The sequence below is a fragment of the Scyliorhinus torazame genome, chromosome 7, assembly GCF_047496885.1.
Source record: "Scyliorhinus torazame isolate Kashiwa2021f chromosome 7, sScyTor2.1, whole genome shotgun sequence".
Classification (NCBI taxonomy): domain Eukaryota; kingdom Metazoa; phylum Chordata; class Chondrichthyes; order Carcharhiniformes; family Scyliorhinidae; genus Scyliorhinus; species Scyliorhinus torazame.
In genome coordinates, this window is record NC_092713.1 from 317275678 (window position 1) to 317301434 (window position 25757).

General features: G+C 48.0%; 1 protein-coding gene across 13 annotated transcripts in view; it reads right to left on the minus strand.

Moving 5' to 3' along the window:
* Nucleotides 1–25757, minus strand: part of LOC140427207 (protocadherin-1-like) — a 577095-nt gene that overhangs the window by 524797 nt on the left and 26541 nt on the right. Inside the window, exon 3 of one of the 13 annotated variants that reach the window (XM_072512818.1) lies at nucleotides 3131–5097. The exons of the other annotated variants lie outside the window; for them this stretch is intronic. Within the exon in view, the coding sequence (XP_072368919.1) occupies nucleotides 5062–5097 (36 nt within the window). The 3' untranslated portion in view covers nucleotides 3131–5061. Of the gene's footprint in view, nucleotides 1–3130; nucleotides 5098–25757 lie in introns of those variants that run through there. 13 annotated transcript variants of the gene reach the window in all.

The window sequence follows — 25757 nt, forward strand, 5'->3', positions numbered from 1 at the left end:
AGTTTCTTGGGTTTGGATGTTGGAATTGGGTTTATTGTCACTTGTACCAAGGTACAGTGAAAATTGTTGTTCTGGGTACTGTCCAGACAGATATTTCCATAAATGAAAAAATATAGGACATACATAAATATGAAATTTAAATACATAGATATAGCGAGAAGCATACGGAGTGTAGTACTGCTTAGTAAAGGAGGTGTGTAAAGAGATTAAATAAGTCCACAAGAGGGTCATTCAGGAGTCTGGTAACAGCAGGGAAGAAGCTGTTTTTGAATCTGTCTGTGCGTGTTCTCAGACATTTGTATCTCCTGCCCGATGGAAGAAATTGGAAGAGAGAATAACCCGGATGGGAGGGGTCTTTGATTATGCTGCCCGCTTTCCCCAGGCAGCGGGAGGTCTAAGCAAAGTCAATGGATGGGAGGCAGGTTCGTGTGATGGACTGGGCTGCGTTCACGACTCTCTGTAGTTTCTTACGGTCTGGTATTGATATATTAAACAGTCTAGACGATTGACTTTTAGTGGCCGATGGTAAAAAAGGAGTTTTTTGAAGGATGTGGGAAGTTATCAATAAATGATTGATTCCTCAAAAGCAGTTTTTACATATTCTACTGTCACTAAGAGTTTACTGCTTCTATATTTTATAAAGTGGTGTGGTCTTTTGGGTTGGATTGAGGGCACGAGGCGGATCTTTGAACTTATCTTTCAAAAGGTTCCCCAATGGAGATTATGGTTCACAACATCACTTTGGAAGGCTGGGCTAACTCCACGAAAATTGCGAAGACTAGAACATGCCCATCCCCGCAATAGTACCGGACAGCTGGGGGGGGGGGGGCTCACTACCTGAACCAGCCCGCACCCTTAAAAGGCAGTGCTGAAAATCGGCAGCCCTGGGAATGGGAGGGGAATCCTGAACGTGCCCACCATTTCTAAAGGGTTCCCAAGCCACCTTGACTGGATGAAATTCACTCCAATGTGTTTCTTAGCTTTGACAAAGAGTCGTCGAACTCGAAACGTTAGCTCTTTTCTCTCCCTCCAGATGCTGCCAGACCTGCTGAGACTTTCCAGCATTTTCTCTTTGGTTTCAGATTCCAGCATCCGCGGTAATTTGCTTTTGCCCACTGTTTGTTCTCCTCCCGTTTACTCCAAACACTTTTGGGCAGTTTGAAAGAGGATTGCCATGTGAGGCTAAACGTGCCCAAACAGAGTTGGCATGCCTCATTTTGCCGTTTTCTCTGTCCAGGAAGCGTTGCCCCCAACACCATTTCTGTATCTGGTGGAATTTTAATAAAAATATTATGACTGCTTCAGTACTAATTCAAACTGATCTGAGATCAAATTTGATTTCACCTAATATTTCAATTCCTCCAAAGACTCTGACTTTCAAACGTACTATCTGCCATCCCGATCGGCACTCTAACTTAGTGCTTGCTACCTAACCCTCCTGTTAGCTGTTTCTGCCTTTTCTAAGCCTTATGACCCTCGACCCTCACACAGCAACAGGAATTTATACAACATACGTTACCTTTATGTCACATTCTGGGCGACATTGTTCTTTCCCGATTGCTAACTTAAGACAACATGAATGGATAAGATTAGTAGGACACACATTCTTTGCATTACAGGAACATCACCCACCCTTTCTGAAGAAAGACTTTGTCATGATATTCAAACACACACATCATGATAGACACACCAACAGACAAATCAGAACACACAACACCACAACCAATGACAGAAAGATATAAAAGCACAGACACGACCCCCGGTGGTCAGTATTAGCTGCAGAGGAGGACCAGGACAGACCTACTACACGACACACTCAGGGAGACAGCACGTGCAGAGTATCCAGAACGAACTGTATTATAAGAGTTAAAATAAAATAGAGTTGTACCACATACAACTGTGTTGGCTCATCTGTGCACCAGAGCACCCAACACCACAGACTTGGCATTTAAAGAGTTCAGTTGGTAGTATTCTCACCTTGGAGACAGAAGATTGTGGATGCAAGTTCCCTCGAGATAGCTGTGAACGCCCAGTTCAGTAGTGAGGCAGTACTACATTGTCAGAGGGGCCATCTTGCAGACGAGATGTCAGAGCGAAGTCCCATTTGCCCTTTCTGCTGGGCGTAAAAGATCCCACAGCTACTATTTCAAAGATTAGGAGAGATCGTCTTGGTGCCTTGACCAATTATTCATCCCTTAACCAATATCAGTAAAAACGGGTTATCTGGTCATGATCACATTGCCATTGGTGGGAGCTTGCTCTGCGCAAAATACCTGCCACATTTTCTCCATTAAAATAATGACTGCACTTTAACAGTACTGCGTTGACAGCAACGCTAAAGGTGCTGAATAAATGCAGCTCTTTCTTTTGTGCAATGCTGTCTCCGCAGCTGCCACCTCCAGTCGGTGCCAGACGATTACTGGGGCGCAATTGGGAAGCCAGGCCCTGTTTAAGACCGTCACCTGGCACAGTTTCAAAATCCAAAGCCAAGGGTCGATTGGTTTTAACTGAGGCAGCAGAAAGATTGCAACAGTTGTCCTCAACATCTCAGGGTTGACAAATAAATAGCCAGCCTTTTGCCGCCGGAAAGTACTTTAGAGGTTAAATTGCGATGGGCTCCACTGCCAAATAGCCTGCACATTTGTCTCAGCTGAAACAGGAAGGTCGATCCCCTTGCTGTGGAGGAAGGCAGCAGATGACTCTGGAACCAGACTCCAGCGAGAATTGATGGCGAAACATCGGGGTGGGGGGGAAAATAACAGAGACCAGGGCAAATGTTGTTACAGGATTGATTCAAAGGGTAATATTAGGCTCATCACTAGGCAAGAAATGGAGACAAAGCAAACCATTCCCATTATAGCAACTGCTTTCTAATCTTCCCCTTCATCTTCAGATATTACTTGACACATTCATTGCATTATTAGCAGGATATGTATTGAGTCTGACACATTGACTCTATCGTTTCTGTTGAATCAGCTGGCATTACTGGTCTCCTCCATCATTCACCCTTATCCATATTCTTCGGGTAAGGTTAGGCTTGTGTACATTCAGCCGGCGCAGCCACAATAGATTGAAGCATTAATAACTCTCAAATTGCATTTTAAAATAAACTAACTCGAAGCAAATTACATAATTTCATCTGTCGCTTTTTATTTGAATAAGGAATCTAACACGAGCATTTTATACACCAGTGCTGATACAACATTACTCCCGGTCTTCAAAAAAACACCCCCGCACCTAAAAGCCAACTTAGGATAGGCCGAGAGGCAGTCACCTCCTCAAACATTTATCACCTCCAGTAAGAGGCTGGCCATAATTGATGGATTATATGCATTTATATGGCGCCTGTAATATCCCAAGGCACTTGACAGGATTGTCAGAACAATTTGACGCCAAGCCACATAAGAATATATTCAGGAGGTAGGTTTTAAGGAGAAAGAGATGGCGAGGTATCTAACTGATAGGCCCAACCCCTGATTAAATGCGAGGAACCTCCTCACTGCAAATGTGGACCGGTTCACAGTCCGGGGTCCAAGATTACAAGGGAGAGGTTTCATTTTGCTGACTTTGCAAAGGCTGTTCAGTGGTCACATGACACAATTGGTCAGCCTCTGGCAGTTGCAGTTCCCCCGTAGTTTTTCTCTGGCCTGGTGGGTGGGTCACTCTGGCTCCTGCTCTTTCTCTGGACCTGACTTTTCAAAAGCTGTGTTAGCGTGTGCTTGTGTTAGCTTTTTTGGGGGGATTCATTCGCGGGATGTGGGCTACGCTGGCTGGGCCAGCGTTTATTGCCCATCCCCAAGTGCCCTTGAGAAGGTGGTGGTGGTGAGCTGCCTTCTTGAACCGCCGCAGTCCATGTGGTGTGCGTACGCCCACAGTGCTGTTTGCGGGGGGGGGGGGGGGAGCTCCAGGATTTTGTGGGAGCCAAAAATATCACGAACGTTTGTTTAATATGGCACAGCCAACAATTAAATAAAAACAATCAGGTCGTTGCACAGCATGATCCCAAATGGCGTCAACTTGGCAGACCAGCACCCAAGTTGGTATTACAGAATTATATTATTCAAGTTCAGAGTTGGGGAGGGGGTTGGAAATAAATGGGATAAAACTTTTGCTCCTGTTGGCTGTCCCTTTAGAAAGTGGATGGCGAGGAGCATGATTGTCTATGATGCCTGTCACAGTCTAATATGCCAACACCTGGCGTTCACTGGGGGTTCCGGACGTCCACACGTGCTCTGGGACGGTACCCCAGTTAAGAGTCAGCACCCTCGCTAAAGGGAACGTAACCTGAATTTCAGAAAGGACCCATACACGACAAACAGAGCGCAACATCGGAGTTCATTGAGGAAAACAAAATTGGAACAAAGTTACCCCATTGCCCTCAGAGATCGTAAACACAAAGATCTTTTTTCGGACAACCGAGCCTGAAGTTGGGAAGAATCGAGGCAGAGAAAGTTCAAACAAATGTATTTGACTGAGATCTCTTTTAAAATGATGAAGGGGTTTGATCGACATTGAGGAGATTGTGTGTGTGTGTGTGTGTGTGTGTGGAGAGGGGGGGGGGGGGGTGGGGTGCGCAGTAAAGACGAGAGATTAATTTTCAGGCAAGTTGCTGATAAATTCAATAGGAGTTCCTTACCAGAGAATGGTGAGAATGCGGAACTCGCTACCACAGGGAGTGGTTGAGGTGGAACTGTATGAATTTAATTGAGGGAAAGCTGGATGAGCTCATGAGAAAGAAAGGGATGGGAGAATATGTTGATGGGATTCAATGAGGAGATTTGTGTGGAGCATGTACGCCCGACATGGACCAGATGGGCCGATGGGCCTGTTTCTGTGCTGCAGCCTCAATGTAGTCCTATGCATGTGCATTGCTCAGCAGTCATACATCCTGGTCATTTTAGCAGAACCGTCAATTCTCTCAAAGCTGCCAGTACAAGAGGGCCCTCAGTTTTCCATCGGTCTCTTTAATTGGGTTTCCATTCTTCCCCTCGCTCGCAGCGTCAGCCTCTCGATTGCTGTGAGTCGCTCCTTCTGCTTTAGTTACTTTCCGTTTCCCTTCAGTCAGACTTGGCTTGTGGTCAGGAACATCCTTACCTCCTGTGGGTGAAACGACTGGGTTTTGATACTGAAGGAAACACATTCAACACCAGCTTCTGCACCTCAAACCCAGAGACTACCCTTTAAAACCGCCCTCCTCGCCTTCGGCCTCTCAGGAGTGACCTTAAACCAATGGCCACTTCTGCTCTCTCAGCTGGATCGAAGAGACCCCCATGGCGCTATTTCAAAGAAATTCAGGGGAGAGCTCACTACTATCATAAGAACCTAAGAACTAGGAGCAGGAGTCGGCCATCTGGCCCCTCGAGCCTGCTCCACCATTTAATGAGGTCATGGCTGATCTTTGTGGACTCAGCTCCACTCTCCGGCCCGTACACCATAACCCTTAATCCCTTTATTCTTTAGAAAGGTATCTATCTTTTTCTTAAAAACGTTTAAAGAAGGAGCCTCAACTGCTTCACTGGGCAAGGAATTCCAGAGATTCACAACCCTTTGGGTGAAGAAGTTCCTCCTACACTCCGTCCTAAATCTACTTCCCAGGCCAACATCATTCAAAAAAACTCATCATGGTTTATGGGTGCTTGCTGTGCACAAATTGGCTGCCGTGTTTTGTGAATTATCGCAGTGACTATAATTCAGAACGACTTAATTGACCGGAAAGTGCTGTGAGAACGTGAGAGGCGCTATATGAATGAAAGTTCTTCCTTTCCCGCTTTCAGGTTTTGGGGGGGGGGGGGGAATTAAAACAATGTTGTCCATTTTAAGGATATTAGGAAAGAGTTGCTGAGTTGACCAGATGTCATATCGTTTAAAAAAAGCTCTGGTTTTATAAACCAGCAGAGAAATTCAAACATGATTTTAGAATGATTGGCATTTGATGCTAAAAATGTAGGAGTTAGTTTGAACCTCACAGAGTTGTAGAACTTTGCGTGATTCTGTATGGGACGAGGTAGGGGGGTCTTTCAGGGTGAGCACTGTAAGAAGCCTAACAACACCAAAGTCCAACAGGTTTGTTTCAAACACTAGCTTTCGGAGCACTGCTCCTTCCTCAGGTGAATGAAGAGGTAGGTTTCAGAGTGAGGGCAGACTTGACAGGCCAAATGGCCTCCTTGTGCACTGCAAAGGTTCTGCGATTGCTACCCACTGCTTTCTTCCCTCCTATCTGTCGCCTCACCTCACTAAGGCCGTCAATTCTCCAGGCCTGTCCTCGTGCCTTCGGGAATTTAAGATTCCTTTCCTGCACACTGCTTCAAACAAACTCCGGGAGAAAAGTCATGTTAGTTTCTGAGTTATGTTGGACATATGGGAATAAAAGATTGTTCAGCTGGGCAGGACGATTGGGGAAATGTTGACACTAACCCCGGGAATAACCTTCAATCAGAGTTGGCAAGTCGGATCACTGGCCACGATGATTAGCATCACCTACAAGGATCATGGGGTGAGAGGTGAGCAGCTGGGTGCGGTGTACTTCTAAACCTACCCCAGAACAATGAATTAGCACCTTCAGAGGGGAGGGGGGTGGGGGGTGATACGGGAGAGGGCGGGAAGAAGATTTGGAGAATAAAAATTCACAGTGGGCACAAACAAAAGGGTACTTCAAACTTCCACAGCGCTCCACTCCCATTCCCTTTGCAATCACTGGAACAGAGACCGGGATTTACAAAGACGTGCAGGTTAGGTGGATTGGCCATGCTAAATTGCCCTTAGTGTCCAAAAATGTTAGGAGGGGTTATTGGGTTTTGGGGATAAGGTTATGGTTATTGGGTTATGGTACAGGGGCTGGTTTAACACAGGGCTAAAGAGCTGGCTTTTAAAGCAGACCAAGGCAGGCCAGCAGCACGGTTCAATTCCCGTACCAGCCTCCCCGAACAGGCGCTGGAATGTGGCGACTCGGGGCTTTTCACAGTAACTTAATTTGAAGCCTACTTGTGACAGTAAGCGATTTTCATTCTCAGGGTGGAAGTGAGGGCTTAAGTGGGTCGGTGCAGACTCGATGGGCCGAATGCCCTCCTTCTGCACTGTATGTTCTATGACAGTGACCCAGGGCTGGGATTCAAACCCGGGTCCTCAGCTCTGTCGTCCCAGTGCTAACCACTGTGCCACCTCTCTTCAGTTATGATGACCCACACAGTCGAACAGCTCACTGCCCAGGTTCACCGATAAACAGCACTCGGGCAAGGTCCTCGAGAACGTTGAAGCCTGACACTTTAGGATTCTTTAGGATGTCACACAATCAGTTTTTTAAAAAGGCCAGCCATTGCTCTCATGAACTGGTTGACCTGTCAGGATTGAGTCAGTAGTTTTTCTTTATTCGTTCGGGGGATGTGGGAGTCGCTGTCGCTGGGTCAGCATTTGTTGCCCATCCCTCATTGCCCTTGAACTGAGTGTCGACCATTTCAGTGGGGGGGCAGTTAAGAGGCAGCCATGTTGCTGTGGGTCTGGAGTCACCTGTAGGCCAGACCGGGTAAGGATGGCTCGCTCTACTTGGCTTTTTGGCCATTGAATTTGTTGTTTTAAAAAGCAGAGGGCAGGTTAGCATTTAACACCCGAGTCTCCGACAACACATAATGGCACAGGAAATGCACTGGCGTATGAAATTACATACCGCCGTGACAACTACAGTCCGGACGCAGTCTGTGACAGATATGCAAATCCTGCTCCCAGCATCCGCACTGTGTCAAGTAGCGATAACACGTCGAGGAGGAAAGGGTTTGTGGATTTTATTAATTCTCTGGGTCTAAACTCATACTTTCCTCAATCAGTGGTTGAATTAAATTTCACAGCTGAATGGGAGTTTCGACACAGTCATCTCCCTCCTCAACTCCTCCACAATGGTTAATAAAATCCTTTAAGCCCCACCAGAGGCTGGCTATCCACGTATCTCGCCACATTTGAATGGCCTACAGTAATCCTGGCTCTGCCATGTACATAGGGATAATTCAGGACAGCGTGTGGAACATTCGTGCAAAACGCTTTCTTCCACAACTTCTGCAGGCCATCTGAAAGGGGTGACCAACGTAGAATAGAGTACAAATAGATTCCTCTGTCTTGGCTATGAACCCATGGCCACTGTATTGAACTCTTCCACCAGTGCTCTCTCCAGTCAACCAACACCATAAAATCACTTCCGTTTCCAGAAGGAACGAGAGTCGAAGTTTCCCACAAAGAAGAATTCTTTAATCCAGGCACATGCAGCAAACCTGGACACTTTCATTTTATTTTCCTCCCCCCTGCCCTTTTATTCCCCATTCCGCACCCCCCAGCCCTGACCATAATCTCCAAAAATATGGGCTACTTTCCAGTGGCAGGCTTCAAGGTTCTCGAGTACCTTGTCCGCGTGCTGTTTGGTTGAGGGCCTGGACAGTGAGCTGTTTGGCTACGTGGGTCATCACAGCTGAATAGAGTAGTAGGCGTACCCTACATTCACTGCTGTCCCCTTACTAGCAGGCTTCACTGGTTAGGGCTCGGGATTGACACCAGAATTGGAGCAGCGTAGATATCTCGGAGAACTGAGAGAGATTACAGAGATAAGGGGCGAGATTCTCCGACCCCCCGCCGGGTCGGAGAATCGCCGGGGGCTGGTGTGAATCCTGCCCCCGCCGGTTGCTGAAGTCTCCGGGACCAGAGATTCGGCGGGGGCGGGAATCGCGCTGTGCCGGTTGGCGGGCCCCCCGCGCGATTCTCTGGCCCGGATGGGCCGAAGTCCCGCCGCTACAATGCGTGTCCCGCCGGCGTAAATTAAACCACCTACCTTACCGGCGGGACAAGGCGGCGCGGGCGGGCTCCGGGGTCCTGGGGGGGGTCACGGGGCGATATGGCCCCGGGGGGTGCCCCCACGGTGGCCTGGCCCGCGATCGGGGCCCACCGATCCGTGGGCGGGCCTGTGCCGTGGGGGCACTCTTTCCCTTCCGCCTCCACCACGGTCTCCACCATGGCGGAGGCAGAAGAGACTCCCTCCACTGCGCATGCATGGGAAGCTGTCAGCGGCCACTGACGCTCCCACGCATGCGCCGCCCGGAGATGTCATTTCCGCGCCAGCTGGCGGGGCACCAAAGGCCTTTTCCGCCAGCTAGCGGGGCGGAAATTCGTCCGGCGTCGGCCTAGCCCCTTAAGGTTGGGGCTCAGCCCCTAAAGATGCGTAGCATTCCGCACCTTTGGGGCGGCACGATGCCCGTCTGATTTGCGCGTTTTGGGCGCCAGTCGGCGGACATCGCGCCGTTTCCGGAGAATTTCGCCCATGGAGATGAGCATGGGGGCTGGTTTAGCACAGGGCTAAAGAGCTGGCTTTTGAAGCAGACCAAGGCAGGCCAGCAGCACAGTTCAATTCCCGTACCAACCTCCAAAAATAGGCACCGGAATGTGGCAACTAGGGACTTTTCACAGTAACTTCATTTGAAGTCTACTTGTGACAATAAGCAAATTTCATTTGATTTTTCATTTCACATTTAATCTCTCTCCGGGCATAAAAGCTACTGTTGTGGCCAGACTGTGCAACTACACAGAAATAATGGCGACGTGAAGGAGGTACTGGGTAAGTGCCAACATGAGTCAGCACCTTTGGGAAAGGAAGGAATAAATCTGGGATCAAATCCAGGATCTTCCTAATAATGTTGCTGAACTGTCGGTCGGGGGAATTTAATGCTCTGCATTTTTTGAATGGACAGCTGGAAATCTGAAAGCTCCTGCTCTCGTGTTGGGCCGATGTTGCGGGGCCTGTTTACAATATCTGGCTGGAATTCACAATCTCCAGCCCAGGAGGCAGCCTGCACACGTGTGAGGCTGGACAGCCCTCGCACCAGCAGATTTTCTTCCGGCAGGAAAATGTTTTGAGGGTGCAGTTAGGAATATCCACGCCGCCCAAACATTTCAAATCAGATTTTTAAAAAAGCCTCATTCAGCCCAATTTAACAATAGCTTAGAGAGCACGTTCCCGAGATGAGTGAAGTACGGCCACCGATGGGAGGGCCAAGAAAACTAGGGAAGGACAAAAGGCAGGAGTGGATCAGCACAGATGTCGCGAAGGGGCTGGTTTAGCACAGGGCTAGATCGCTGGCTTTGAAAGCAGACCAAGGAAGGCAAGTAGTGTGGGTTCAATTCCTGTACCAGCCTCCCCGAAAGGGCGCCAGAATGTGGCGACTAGGGGCTTTTCACAGTAACTTCATTTGAAGCCTACTTGTGACAATAAGCAATTTTCATTTCATTTCATTTCAAGAATGTTCAGCTGGAGGACGTGACAGAGACAGAGACAAGTGAGGGCATGATAACAAGGTGAGGATTTTAAAACAAGATCTCAGGGTTTAAAGGTTAAACTCCCTGGATACTGACGTGAGCGGCCGGGGAGGAAAATCATGTTGGGCATTTTAATTTTCTGGAAGTTCTTTTGTTGCGATGACACCAGATCTGGGCAAATTCCTGGCCGACTGGGTGGAGTGGCGGAGATCGGGAGATGGGAGCCATGCGGCGAAACCTCCAGGGATAATTCGAACTCGAGTTGGCAACTATAGCTTAACCCCCGTCCCGCTGTGGCACTTCACGGCTCAGGCGCCATCAAGTCATCCCCCGGGAGGAGGTTCCATAGTGCTTCAGACTGGGTATGGGGTCAGCTATTGAGAGAACTCTGTATCAGCTCTCGGCCTTCAGCCTGGAATTCTCTCCCAATTGTCTCTAATTGACTAGAGTTATATTCGTTCAGTGGTGCAGTGTTGCAGCCCACCGATCTCTCCTTGGGGACGTGCACTGGAGGGCTGGGGAAAATGACTGACAAAGTCTGGGGCTGGTAACACTGCTTTCGCTAGGATTGCTGAGAAGTACAATGGCAATCTGGAATCTTAACATTTAGTCCAATTAGAATCTTTGTTCTTCTCAATGCAGGTCACGTGTGGAGGTCGTCAACCCAAGTCTGTTCAATGTCTGGGTGAAGTCCTGCTGCTTAAAGTAATTGGACGTCACGAATTGTTGAACTTTGGAATATTTCAGCACAGAAGGAGGCCATTCAGCCCACGGTGGTTGTGATAGCTCTTTGGAAGAGCTCTCCAATTAGTCCCATTCCACTGTGCTTTCCCCAGAGCCCTCCAATTTTCATTCATTCAAGTACTTATCCAATTTCCTTCTGAAAGTTAACATTGTAGTTGCTTCCACCAGCATTTCACAGTCCAGTCCAGCCCCTAGCTTGTCACTCTGCAAGTCTTTCCTCAATTCACCTCGAGTTGATTTGCCAATTTACTTCAAATTTGTGTCCTCTGCTTAGCAATCCTGCAATTGGATACATCTTATTTACTGTATCAAAAACCAGCATGATTTTGAACACCTCTTATCAAATCTCCTTTAACCTTTTGTACTCAAAGGGCAAGCACCTCAGTTCTCCAGTCTCCCCATGTACCTGTTGTAATTGGCTGTTACAAATTAAGCATTAGTTATCAGGAGAGGTTGAATAAACTTGGTTTGTTCTCACTGGAACGAAGGAGGTTGAGGGGCAACCTGATGGAGGTCTACAAAATTATGTAGGAGGTGGTGGAAGTAGGGACGATAGTGACGTTTAAGGGGCATCTTGACAAATACATGAATAGGATAGGAATTCGAGGGATACGGACCCAGGAAGTGTAGAAGATTTTAGTTCAGACGGGCAGCATGGTCAGCGAAGGCTTGGAGGGCCGAAGGGCTTGTTCCTGTACTGTACTTTTCTTTGTTCTTTGCAACATACATAGGAAATAGAAGCCATTCGGCCCTTCGAGCCTGCTACATCATTCATTCTGATCATGGCTGATCATCAAGTTCAAAACCCTCATCCCGCCTTCCCCCCATATCTCTTGATCCCCTTAGCCCCAACCACTACATCTAATTCTTTCCTGAAATTACACAATGTTTTGGCCTCAATTACTTTCTGTGTCAGTGAATTCCACAGATTCACCACTCTCTGGGTGAAGAAATTTCTCCTCACCTCAGTCCTAAAAGGTTTCCCCCTTATCGTCAAACTATGACCCCTAGTTCTGGACTCCCCCACCATCGGGAACATTCTTTCTGAATCTACACTGTCTAATCCTGTTAGAATTTTATAAGTTTCTATGAGACCTCCTCTCACTCTTCAAAACTCCGATGAACAGAATACTAATCGATTTAGTCTCATCTCATATGACAGTCCCGCCATCCCAGGAATCAGCTTGGTAAACCTTCGCTGCCCTCCCTCGACAGCAAGAACATCCTTCCTCAGATAAGGGCACCATAACTGCACACATTAACATGCTCTTTCAGGTACCCAACACAGAGACAACAAGCCAAATGGCATCTTCCTGTGCTCTAACCATTCTATGCTAATTGAACTCTCTCATCCCTGGTACCATTACAGTAAATCTTTTTTTTAAATTTAGAGTACCCAATCCTTTTTTTCCAATTAAGGGGAAATCTAGCGTGGCCAATCCACCTACTCTGCACATCTTTGGGTTGTGGGGGCGAGGCCCACGCAGACATGAGGAGAATGTGAAAACGCCACACGGACAGTGACCCGGGGCCGGGATTGAAACCGGGTCCTCGGCGCCGTGAGGCAGCAGTGCTAACCACTGCGCCACCGTACCGCCCTCCATTACAGTAAATCACTTCCGTTCCCTCTCCAAGCTTTCTAACATAGAACATAGAACATAGAAAATACAGCACAGAACAGGCCCTTCGGCCCACGATGTTGTGCCGAAACTTTGTCCTAGATTAATCATAGATTATCATTGAATTTACAGTGCAGAAGGAGGCCATTCGGCCCTTTGAGTCTGCACCGGCTCTTGGAAAGAGCACCCTACCCAAACTCAACACCTTCACCCAACACCAAGGGCAATTTGGACATTAAGGGCAATTTATCATTGGCCAATTCACCTAACCTGCACATTTTTGGATTGTGGGAGGAAACCGGAGCACCCGGAGGAAACCCACGCAGACACGGGGAGGACGTGCAGACTCCGCACAGTCAGTGACCCAAGCCGGAATCGAACCTGGGACCCTGGAGCTGTGAAGCAATTGTGCTATCCACAATGCTACCGTGCTGCCCTTGAGAACAAATAAATCTACACTATATCATTTAACCGTAATCCATGTACCTATCCAATAGTTGCTTGAAGGTCCCTAATGTTTCCGACTCAACTACTTCCACAGGCAGTGCATTCCATGCCCCCACTACTCTCTGGGTAAAGAACCTACCTCTGATATCCCTCCTATATCTTCCACCTTTCACCTTAAATTTATGTCCCCTTGTAATGGTTTGTTCCACCCGGGGAAAAAGTCTCTGACTGTCTACTCTATCTATTCCCCGATCATCTTATAAACCTCTATCAAGTCGCCCCTCATCCTTCTCCGTTCTAATGAGAAAAGGCCTAGCACCCTCAACCTTTCCTCGGAAGACCTACTCTCCATTCCAGGCAACATCCTGGTAAATCTTCTTTGCACCTTTTCCAAAGCTTCCACATCCTTCCTAAAATGAGGCGACCAGAACTGTACACAGTACTCCAAATGTGGCCTTACCAAAGTTTTGTACAGCTGCATCATCACCTCACGGCTCTTAAATTCAATCCCTCTGTTAATGAACGCGAGCACACCATAGGCCTTCTTCACAACTCTATCCACTTGAGTGGCAACTTTCAAAGATGTATGAACATAGACCCCAAGATCTCTCTGCTCCTCCACATTGCCAAGAACTCTACCGTTAACCCTGTATTCCGCATTCATATTTGTCCTTCCAAAATGGACAACCTCACACTTTTCAGGGTTAAACTCCATCTGCCACTTCTCAGCCCAGCTCTGCATCCTATCTATGTCTCTTTGCAGCCGACAACAGCCCTCCTTACTATCCACAACTCCACCAATCTTCGTATCGTCTGCAAATTTACTGACCCACCCTTCAACTCCCTCATCCAAGTCATTAATGAAAATCACAAACAGCAGAGGACCCAGAACTGATCCCTGCGGTACGCCACTGGTAACTGGGATCCAGGCTGAATATTTGCCATCCACCACCACTCTCTGACTTCTATCGGTTAGCCAGTTCGTTATCCAACTGGCCAAATTTCCCACTATCCCATGCCTCCTTACTTTCTGCATAAGCCTACCATGGGGAACTTTATCAAATGCCTTACTAAAATCCATGTACACTAATCCACTGCTTTACCTTCATCAACATGCTTGGTCACCTCCTCAAAGAATTCAATAAGATTTGTAAGGCAAGACCTACCCCTCACAAATCCGTGCTGACTATCCCTAATCAAGCAGTGTCTTTCCAGATGCTCAGAAATCCTATCCTTCAGTACCCTTTCCATTACTTTGCCTACCACCGAAGTAAGACTAACTGGCCTGTAATTCCCAGGGTTATCCCTAGTCCCTTTTTTGAACAGGGGCACGACATTCGCCACTCTCCAATCCCCTGGTACCACCCCTGTTGACAGTGAGGACGAAAAGGTCATTGCCAACGGCTCTGCAATTTCATCTCTTGCTTCCCATAGAATCCTTGGATATATCCCGTCAGGCACGGGGGACTTGTCTATCCTCAAGTTTTTCAAAATGCGCAACACATCTTCCTTCCTAACAAGTATTTCCTCGAGCTTACCAATCTGTTTCACACTGTCCTCTCCAACAATATCGCCCCTCTCATTTGTAAATACAGAAGAAAAGTACTCGTTCAAGACCCCTCCTATCTCTTCAGACTCAATACACAATCTCCCGCTACTGTCCTTGATCGGACCTACCCTCGCTCTAGTCATTCTCATATTTCTCACATATGTGTAAAAGGCCTTGGGGTTTTCCTTGATCCTACCCGCCAAAGATTGTTCATGCCCTCTCTTAGCTCTCCTAATCCCTTTCTTCATTCCCTCCTGGCTATCTTGTATCCCTCCAATGCCCTGTCTGAACCTTGTTTCCTCAGCCTTACATAAGTCACCTTTTTCCTCTTAACAAGACATTCAACCTCTCTTGTCAACCATGGTTCCCTCACTCGACCATCTCTTCCCTGCCTGACAGGGACATACATATCAAGGACACGTAGCACCTGTTCCTTGAACAAGTTCCACATTTCATTTGTGTCCTTCCCTGCCAGCCTATGTTCCCAACTTATGCACTTCAATTCTTGTCTGACAACATCGTATTTACCCTTCCCCCAATTGTAAACCTTGCCCTGTTGCACGTACCTATCCCTCTCCATTACTAAAGTGAAAGTCACAGAATTGTGGTCACTATCTCCAAAATGCTCCCCCACTAACAAATCTATCACTTGCCCTGGCTCATTACCCAGTACTAAATCCAATATTGCCCCTCCTCTGGTCGGACAATCTACATACTGCGTTAGAAAAGCTTCCTGGACACACTGCACAAACACCACCCCATCCAAACTATTTGATCTAAAGAGTTTCCACTCAATATTTGGGAAGTTAAAGTCGCCCATGACTGCTACCCTATGACTTCTGCACCTTTCCAAAATCTGTTTCCCAATCTGTTCCTCCCCATCTCTGCTACTATTGGGGGGCCTATAGAAAACTCCTAACAAGGTGACTGCTCCTTTCCTATTTCTGACTTCAACCCATACTACCTCAGTAGGCTGATACTCCTCGAACTGCCTTTCTGCAGCTGTTATACTATCTCTAATTAATAATGCCACCCCCCCCCACCTCTTTTACCACCCTCCCTAATCTTATTGAAACATCTATAACCAGGGACCTCCAACAACCATTTCTGCCCCTCTTCTATCCAAGTTTCCGTGATGGCCACCACATCGTAGTCCCAAGTACCGATCCATGCCTTAAGTTCACCCACCTTATTCCTGATGCTTCTTGCGTTGAAGTATACACACTTCAACCCCTCTCCGTGCCTGCAAGTACTCTCCTTTGTCAGTGTTCCCTTCCCCACTGCCTTATTACACGCTTTGGCGTCCTGAATATCGGCTACTTAGTTGCTGGACTACAAATCCGGTTCCCATTCCCCTGCCAAATTAGTTTAAACCCTCCCGAAGAGTACTAGAAAACCTCCCTCCCAGGATATTGGTGCCCCTCTGGTTCAGATGCAACCCGTCCTGTTTGTACAGGTCCCACCTTCCCCAGAATGCGCTCCAATTATCCAAATACCTGAAGCCCGGACTAAAGAGTGGTTTCCAGTGTTGGTTATTCTTGCCCAGCTGGTGTCTAACAAGTGTTCCAGAAAGGTTTTACATAACTTCCTCACGTGATATCCAAAGCATCACTCAGCATTGAGGCAGCTCACATGAGATTTCATTTTCCATATTGGCACCCGTACACTAACCAACACCAGGAAAAAGGCTGCATACCTGCACACTAATCACACATTGTGGCGTAAATCATGCGCAACAGCCCTCCATTCAGAGATTCAAGTTAAATTGCTTTAACTCACTCTAGTGGAAATTGTTCAGACAATGTGAAAGCCATTTGACAGACATTGCTTCTTCAGTTGAGCCTATACTTAACATAAGAATAAAAGCAATCTACACCCAGTTAGAATGGAAATTGCATGGTGGATTTCTAACAGTGCATTACTTTAAAAAATGCGCAAAGCTTTTCAGATATTGGAGACAGCCATTTTCTGATCAACACATAAATAACTGGTTCTATTTGCTGAGCCCAAAGAGAAGATACTCAACTAATGAGCTATTTACCATTTTCTCAGTTTGTATTTTAACAGATAGAATGCAGATGGTCGCTATTCAGTTCCACGTGTCAGCAAGAAATACTCCACGTGGTTTGGGTCTGAAATTTTTATGTTTGAAAAGGGAAAAGGCATGGTCACTCATGAGGCGGTTTTAAAGCTGTTGGCAGTCATGCTCTGGCCTTGTAAGCTGTTTGTGAAAAATTGCCAACTCTTCTTTGACATATTCCTGGAGGTTTCGTCGCCGGTCCTCCTACTTCCAATCAACCCATATCCACTATTGACCATCCAACATGCCCATCGTCATGGCGGTCCCTCCCCCATACTGAGAAACCAACAAGTTCCTTATTACCCGATTGGATGAATCTTAGTCATCAGTCGCACAATCCGCCTGCCCCCATTGAAAACATTTCCAGAATAACGAAAAGTCAGGGCGTTATGGCGGCGCAGTGGTTAGCACTGCTGCCTCACGCCGCCGAGATCCCGGGTTCGATCCCGGCCCCGGGCCATTGTCCGTGTGGAGTTTGCACATTCTCCCCGTGTCTGTGTGGGTCCCACCCCCCACAACCCAAAAAGGTGTGCAGGGTAGGTGGATTGGCCACACTGCATTGCCCCTTAATTGGAAAAAATTGAAAAAAGAATAACAAAAAGCCTTCAAAGAAAATTAAAGAGAACATCAGTTTTAATCTCCTCTTTCTTCCCACCATTGCCTTTCTCTTCAGTTTGCTCACAGCGGTATACTCGAGGGGGGCTGACATTGGGTGGGAGGTGGGGGTTGGGGGGGGGGGGGGGTTGGACATGAGGGAGTGAGGGTTTGGACATTGTGTGGGTGGAGGTCGTGTTGGGACAGAGGGGGGGTTTGCTTAATGGGGTGTGGGGTGTCTCTTGTGGGGTTAGGAGTACGGAGCGGCGGGGGAGGTCCCATACATGGATCATTCTGGGTCTTTAATATAGTTACATTGAAGTTTTGAAGTGGTTTTATTCCTTCTAACTTTTTCAGAGTAACTATTAGTGTAACAATGGCAGAACCGTCTGAAGTTAGTGATTTGAATCGCTTTCTCGGATGGTTGCCAGTCCAGCGTAATTGTCCCCGGGGGGGGTGGGGGAGATAGTCCTTTTTACAATTGCCAGGGAAAGCATTCCCTGGGAACGTCTGAGAGCGAGTCACCAGCACATCTTTGGGTGACCCCCTCAAATGCGACACTGGGGAGCCAGGAAGTTACCGGCCTGTATATATTTTAGGTGAAAGCCAGTCCCAAATGTTTCATTTCCCTTTGGGTAACTCATGAGCTGACATCTGGTCAGGGGCTGGTTTAGCACACTGGGCTAAATCGCTGGCTTTGAAAGCAGACCAAGGCAGGCCAGCAGCACGGTTCAATTCCTGTACCAGCCTCCCCGAACAGGGGCCGGAATGTGGCGACTAGGGGCTTTTCACAGTAACTTCATTTGAAGCCTACTTGTGACAATAAGCAATTTTCATTTCATTTCATCTGTCAAAGGTGGGTTAAATATTTGTGCCTGATGACTCTTTAGCGTGCCTTACTGATGTTGTCATACTGACCCATTCAACCCTCCAGTCTTTTAATCTAATTGCTGCTCGCTGCTGAATCCCCCAAATGTTCCTGACCCTTTACTCACATCCACTGCATCTTTTCTATTTCGTTTTGAGATGGCACCTTTGTTACATTCCCGCACCTTAACAAACTTTCAAATTTCATAGATTCCTAGTGGATGGCATGGTGGCACAGTGGCTATCACTGCTGAGGCGGTTAAATTCCCAGCTTGGGTGGAGTTTGCACGTTCTCCACATGTCTGGGTGGGTTTCCTCCCAGCCCAAAGGTGTGCTGGTTAGGTGGATTGGCCATGATCGATGTGCGGGGTTAAGGAGGGGCTGAGGTAAAGTCCTTTTTAATTTAGAGGACTCAATTAATTTTTTTCCAATTAAGAGGCAATTTAGCGTGGCCAATCCACCTACCTTGCATCTTTTTGGGTTGGGGGCGAAACCCATGCAAACACGGGGAGAATGTGCAAACTCCACACGGACAGTGACCCAGAGCCGGGATCGAGCCTGGGACCTCGGCGCCGTGAGGCAGCAGTCCTAGCCACTGTGCCACCGTGCTGCCCTGAGTCAGTACACACTTGATGGGCCAAATTGCCCCCTTCTGCACAATAGGGAGTCTATTAGATTCATACAAAATTCTCAAATCTATCCACGTAACGGAAGTTCCTCATCGCTGGAACCATTCTCTTCAAACTTTCCTGCACCCACTCATATAGTGCCTGAAGTGCGGCACCCAGAACTGAACACAATGCTCCAGTTGTGGTTGAATCAGTGTTTTATACATATTTAGAGTCACTTCCTTGTTTTTGTACTCCCTTTTGGAAAATCCCAGGATGCCGTGTGATTTATTTAACTACTCTCCCAACTTGTCCTGAATGATTTATTTGCAAATACCCCCAGGTCCCTCTTCTCCTGAATCCCTTAGAATTGTACCCTTTAGAATTGTCTTTCTGCATTCTTCCCAGCAAAATGCATGCCTCCTCATCAATTTTAAACCCTTCAAGTGTCTGAACAACCTCCCTTATCACCATCACCTGGACAGCATTTTCTTCCTTGGGAAAGATAGATGCAAAGTGTTTTGGAGTAAATCCCCCTTTTAAATCCCTAATCCACACCATCAGAGATGCTGGGCGAAATTCTCCCCCAACGGCTCGATGTCTGCCGACTGGCGCCCAAATCGGCGCCAATCAGACGGGCATCGCGCCGCCCCAAAGGTGCGGAATGCTCCGCATCTTTGGGGGCTGAGCCCCAACATTGAGGGGCTAGGCCGACACCGGAGGGATTTCCTCCCCGCCAGCTGGCGGAAATGGCGTTTGTTGCCCCGCCAGCTGGCGCGGAAATGCGGCGCATGCGCAGGAGCGTCAGCGTCCGCTGACAGTTTCCCGCGCATGCGCAGTGGGGAGAGTCACTTCCGCCTCTGCCATGGTGGAGGCCGTGGCGGAGGCGGAAGGGAAAGAGTGCCCCCACGGCACAGGCCCGCCCGCAGATCGGTGGGCCCCGATCGCGGGCCAGGCCACCGTGGGGGCACCCTCCGGGGTCAGATCGCCCCGCGCCCCCCCCAGGACCCGGGAGCCCGCCCACGCCGCCTGGTCCCGCCGGTAAATACCAGGTTTAATTTACGCCGGCGGGACAGGCAATTTCTGGGCGGGACTTCGGCCCATTCGGGCCGGAGAATTGAGCAGGGGTCCCGCCAACCGGCGCGGCCCGATTCCCGCCCCCCCCCCCAATCTCCGGTACCGGAGACTTCGGCGGGGACGGGATTCACGGCGGCCAACGGCCATTCACCGACCCGGCGGGGGGTCGGAGAATGACGCCCGCTGTCTTTCACAAGAGCGGTGAAATAGGATCCTGTCTGCCCTCTTGAAATGAAATGAAAATCGCTTATTGTCACAAGTAGGCTTCAATGAAGTTACTGTGAAAAGCCCCTAGTCACCACATTCCGGCCCCTGTTCGGGGAGGCTGGTACGGGAATTGAACCATGCTGCTGGCCTGCCTTGGTCTGCTTTAAAAGCCAGCTCTTTAGCCCTGTGCTAAACCAGCCCCTGGATGCCCCAGCATCTTGGATGGATACAGAACATTCCACGGCATAACGTGGGTATTTTCCCAGTGTCCTGGTCAGAATTCACCCCTCAACAATATAAGGGATAAGGCAGGAAAGTGTGGCGAAGGGAAAAGATGAGCCGTGATGTTCCAGCACGCAGAGCAGGCTCAAGGGGGCTGCATGGTTTCCGCCTACTCCTACGGGTGGCAAGGTGGCACAGTGGTTAGCACTGCGGCCACATGGCGGCGAGGACCCGGGTTCAATCCCGGCCCCGGGTCACTGTCTGTGTGGGGTTTGCACAATTCCCACGTGTCTGAGTGGGTCTCACCCCCACAACCCAAAGATGTGCAGGGTAGGTGGATTGGCCACGCTAAATTGCCCCTTAATTGGAAAAAAAAATGTATTGGGTACTTAAAACATATTTTTTTTAAATTTAGGAATAAAAATGCTCCTACTCTTATTTTATCATCACAAATTAATAGATCATCAGGTCTTTGTTCCTTGCAGAAGCAAGCTGTGTGCAAATTAGCTGCCTAACGTCTTAACATTGTAACAATGGCTGTATTTCAAAATGATTTCATTGACTGTAAAATAGGTTGGGACATCCTAAGGCCATTACGGTGATACCTACCAGCAAGTTGGTTCATTTCTTGTTCCTATTTCTGAAGTTGCTGCTTTCACGGTATAAGGCAATCATTGAGATCTATCTGGCCAAAGATGGTCCAACTACCCTGGCGACAGACTGGAACACGGCAACCATCATCCAGTCAGAACACAATTCCCTTTCAAGTTGTTCAAAGTTTACCAATTCTTGCTCTTTTGGTTAATGGATTCTTCCATCATGCTCACCTACAATCTACGCTGTTCAAAACTGAAAACTGGCACGTCGAACCACCATTTCTTTGCTTGACCTCTTGCAGGTTTGACCTGTCATTGTCACGGGGTCCTTTACTGAATCCACCATTCCACTTAGCAGCACGAAGAATTGGGGGAGACAGCTGCAGAATGAGGAGAATCTCTCTGTGGATTAGACACTAATGTACGAATTATAAAAGGCGCGGTGAGCAGGTCTTCCACAGCCAAGCTTGCTTCAAAATTAAAATTAGATGAGCTGGTCGAGGGGAGGATCTGCAATGCTTTTAATCGCGTCTGAGCTCCATTTCAGGCGCTGCTGTGTGCCATACAGCTCAGGCAACGGGTAAGTCCCGATCAGAGATTAGCGTGGTGTTGGCACATATGGACTGAAAGCATGTCAGGACAAAAAGGGGGGCCAATAGAATGTTCACTGCTGATCATTTTTGTGAATGTTTTATTCAAGATTTGAGCCAAGAATAACTATTCAGGAGGGAATGCTAATTTTAGGACAATTCTCAAATTGTGATGAATAGGCTGCTCTGTGCTAACCTTTCCCAGTTGAGGAAATCCGACATTGCTGGGATTTTTTTACAAAATAAAGAGTTCAAATGGTGACATAACCAAAATGTGTGGGTGGAGTTCAGACACACTTCATCCACAATTGAACTGCGGAACAGGCTTGAGGGGTGAAATAATCTGTTTACCCTCGTTCTGGCTGGAAAGAGTTCAATATTTCTTGCGATATTCGCAGCAAGTTCGCTTTTAGCACCGAGTATTTCTGAGGAATGAGGAGAGGAATGAAGGCCACCTTCTAAGAATGTGGGCGTCAACCAACTTAAAGGCTGGTGTGTGATGGCATCGATTTCCAACGTCTCCCACTGCGCCACCGTGCTGCCCTATCAACAACTATCTTAATGGATAGAATAATAAGTTACAAGAGGTGACCATTCGGTCTCACTTCGCCTGTGCAAGGTCTTTGGATGAGTTATGTTGTAGGGTTACAGTTTTACAGCACAGAAAGGGGCCATTCGGTCCATCGTGTCCATGCTGGCCATCAAGCACCTATCCCCTCTAACCCCATTTTCCAGCACTTGCTCCGTAGCCTTGCATGTTCTGACATTTCAACTGCTCATCTAAATGCTTCTTATAAATTTAGAGTACCCAATTATTTTTTCTCCAAATAAGGAGCAATTTAGCGTGGCCAATCCACCTACCCTGCACATCTTTGGGTTGTGGGGGTAGAACCCACGCAGACACGGGGAGAATGTGCAAACTCCACACGGACAGTGACCCAGGGCCGGGATTCGAACCCGGGTCCTCAGCGCCGCAGTCCCAGCGCTAACCACTGTGCCCCATGACACCCCTATCTAGGGACTGTTTAGCACAGGGCTAAATCGCTGGCTTTGAAAACAGACCAAAGCTGGCCAGCAGCACGGTTCGATTCCTGTAACAGCCTCCCCGAACAGGCGCTGGAATGTGGCGACTAGGGGCTTTCCCCAGTAACTTCATTTGAAGCCTACTTGTGACAATAAGCGATTTTCATTTTCATTTCATTTCATAAATGCTTCTTAAATGTTGCGTAGGTTCCCCCCTCCACCAGCCTTTCAGACAGCGAGTTCCAAATTCTAGCCACCCTCTGTGTGAAAATGTATCCCCTCTACACCTCCCGCCCATGACCTTAAATCTCGGCCCCCCTGATTATTGGCCCCTCTACTAAGGGGACAAGTTTCCTCCTATCCACCCTATCTATGTCTCTCATAGTTTTGTAACACCTCATTCGGGTCCTCCCTCAGCCTTCTGTGCTGGAAGGAGAACAACCCGTTTCAGAAATTAGACCCACTCCCAAATTGCTGATGTCATTTTTAAACCCGAGATTCTTGCAAGATGAACTCGGCTCAATCAATAGCCTATTTTCACAGGGCGGCCGGTCACACAGTGGTTAGCACTACAGCCACACAGCTCCAGGGTCCCAGGTTCAATTCCCCGCTGGGTCACTGTCTGTGCGGAGTCTGCACGTTCTCCCCGTGTCTGCGTGGGTTTCCTCCGGGTGCTCCGGTTTCCACCCACAGTTTTGCATCTTTCTCGCAAAACTTCCTGACTTTTATACTCCAGCCTCTTTGCATTGAAGGCCAACATTCCAATTGCCTTGCTAATTACTTACAGTACATGCAGGCTCGCTCTCTGTATTTCATTTGGGAGGACACACTGATTCCTCTGTACCGCAGCATTCTACAGTCCCTCACCATCTGCATGTCCTGAAAATAATCCCAGCTCCCCAGGAGGAATTGAAAATGCAGCAGTACCCGTTTGAGCCAGTAGAGGGAGCCCAACTGCTTAGACAGCAACAAAGAACCTGCATTTATCTAGTGCCTTTCCTGACCTCACATCCCAATGTGCCTCACAATAAATTAAGTAATGTTTTAAGTCTACTTATTGTTGTAAAGTAGAAAACACGACAGCTGGTTTGCGCTGAGCAAGATCTCTCAAACAGCAATGTGGTAATAGCCACATAATCAGATTCAGTGATGTCCTTTGAGGGTTAAATATTGGTCAGGGCATCAGGGGGGACTGTGAGGTCACACCTGGAGTATTGTGAGCAGTTTTGGCCTCCTTATCGGAGGAAGGATGTTCTTTCTCTAGAGGGAGAGCAGCGAAGGTTTACCAGACTGATTCCTGGGAGGGAGGGACTGTTATATGAGGAGAGATTGAGTCGGTTAGGATCGTAATCGCTGGAGTTCGTAAGAATGGGGATGGGGGGATCTCAAAGAAATTTATAAAATTCTAACAGGACTGGGCAGGGTAGATGCAGGAACGATATTCCCGATGGTGGGCGTCTCCAGAACCACGAGTCAGTCTGAGGGTACGGGGTAGACCATTTAGGACAGCGATGAGGAGAAATGTCTTCACCCAGAGAGTGGTCGGCCTGTGGAACTCACTATCACAGGAAGCAGTTGAGGTCAAAACATTATCTGTTTTCAAGAAGCAGTTAGATACAGCACTTGGGGCGAAAGGGATCAAAGGATATGGGGGAAAGCGGGATCAGGCTACTGAATTGGATGATCAGCCATGATCACTATGAATGGCAGAGCAGGTCTGAAGGGCCGAATGGCCTTCTCCTCTTATCTTCAATATTTCTATCTGCGTGGGTTTCCTCCGGGTGCTCCAGTGTCCTCCAACAATCCAAAGATGTGCAAGTTAGGTGGATTGGCCACGCTAAATTGCCCTTTAGTGTCCAAAGATGTGCAGGTTAGGTGGGGTTACGGGGACAGGATGGGGGAGTGGGCCTAGGTAGGGGGCTCTTTTGGAGGGTCGGTGCAGAATCGATGGGTCGAATGGCCTCCTTCTGCACTGTTGGGAAAAGATCCCACAGCACTTTTTCAAAGAAGAGCAAGAGCTCTTTGCCTGATGTCCTGGCAAATATTTATCCTTTGGCCAACATCGGAAAAACAGATCATCTGGCAATTACCACATCACAGTTGTGAAATCTTGCTGTGTGCAAATTGCTGATCATGTTTCCTACATTACAACGATGACGACACTTCAAAAGCGCTTCAATGGCGGGCAGCACATTGGCACAGTGGTTAGCATTGCTGCCTCACGGTGCCGAGGTCCCAGGTTCGATCCCGGCTCTGGATCACTGTCCGTGTGGAGTTTGCACATTCTCCCTGTGTTTGCGTGGGTTTCACCCCCACAACCCAAAGATGTGCAGAGTAGATGGATTGGCCACGCTAAATTGCCCCTTAATTGGAAAAAATGAATTTGGGTACTCTAAATTTTTTAATTTTATTTTAATTTAAAAAAAATACTTCAATGGCTGTGAAGTACTGTGGGTTGAAGTTGTGAAAGGTGCTGTATAAAGGCATGTTTCCTACTTTCTCTATTTTCACACTCTACCGTCTGTCCCCAATTATTTGCTCTGGCTTTTATGTGGTCACCCTGCTTACTCACATTACTTTATATTGACTGAGAGAGAGAGTCCAGAGAGAAAGAATGAAAAAGTCACTGTGAATGAAGAATGAGATAGAACATAGAACATACAGTGCAGAAGGAGGCCATTCGGCCCATCGTGTCTACACCGACCCACTTAAGCCCTCACTTCCACCCTATCCCCATAACCCAATAACCCCTTCTAACCTTTTTTTGGTCACTAAGGGCAATTTATCATGGCCAATCCACCTAACCTGCACATCTTTGGACAGTGGGAGGAAACCGGAGCACCCGGAGGAAACCCACGCAGACACAGGGAGGACGTGCAGACTCCGCAGACAGTGACCCAGCAGGGAATCGAACCTGGGACCCATGTGCTGTGAACTCACAGTGCGATCCACTTGTGCTACCGTGATCACTTCTGGGTCTAACTATATTGGGTGTGGGTTACACATGCCAACAGACACATTAGGAGGAGTGTCCAGAAAAAAAGGGAGGTTGGAGTGGGAAAATTAACACAACAATATGAACCTCGAAATGCTTGCTTCCCATTTTAGTGCAGGAACACATTAGTGTGTCTGTGTGAAACTGCCTTGGCCAGGATTTCAAACCAGATGTAGACCCGTCAGCATCGACAGGGTTACGACTGCAGATATTGAGAGAGATGCCACACCAACTCGTGGAGCATTTATCAATTGT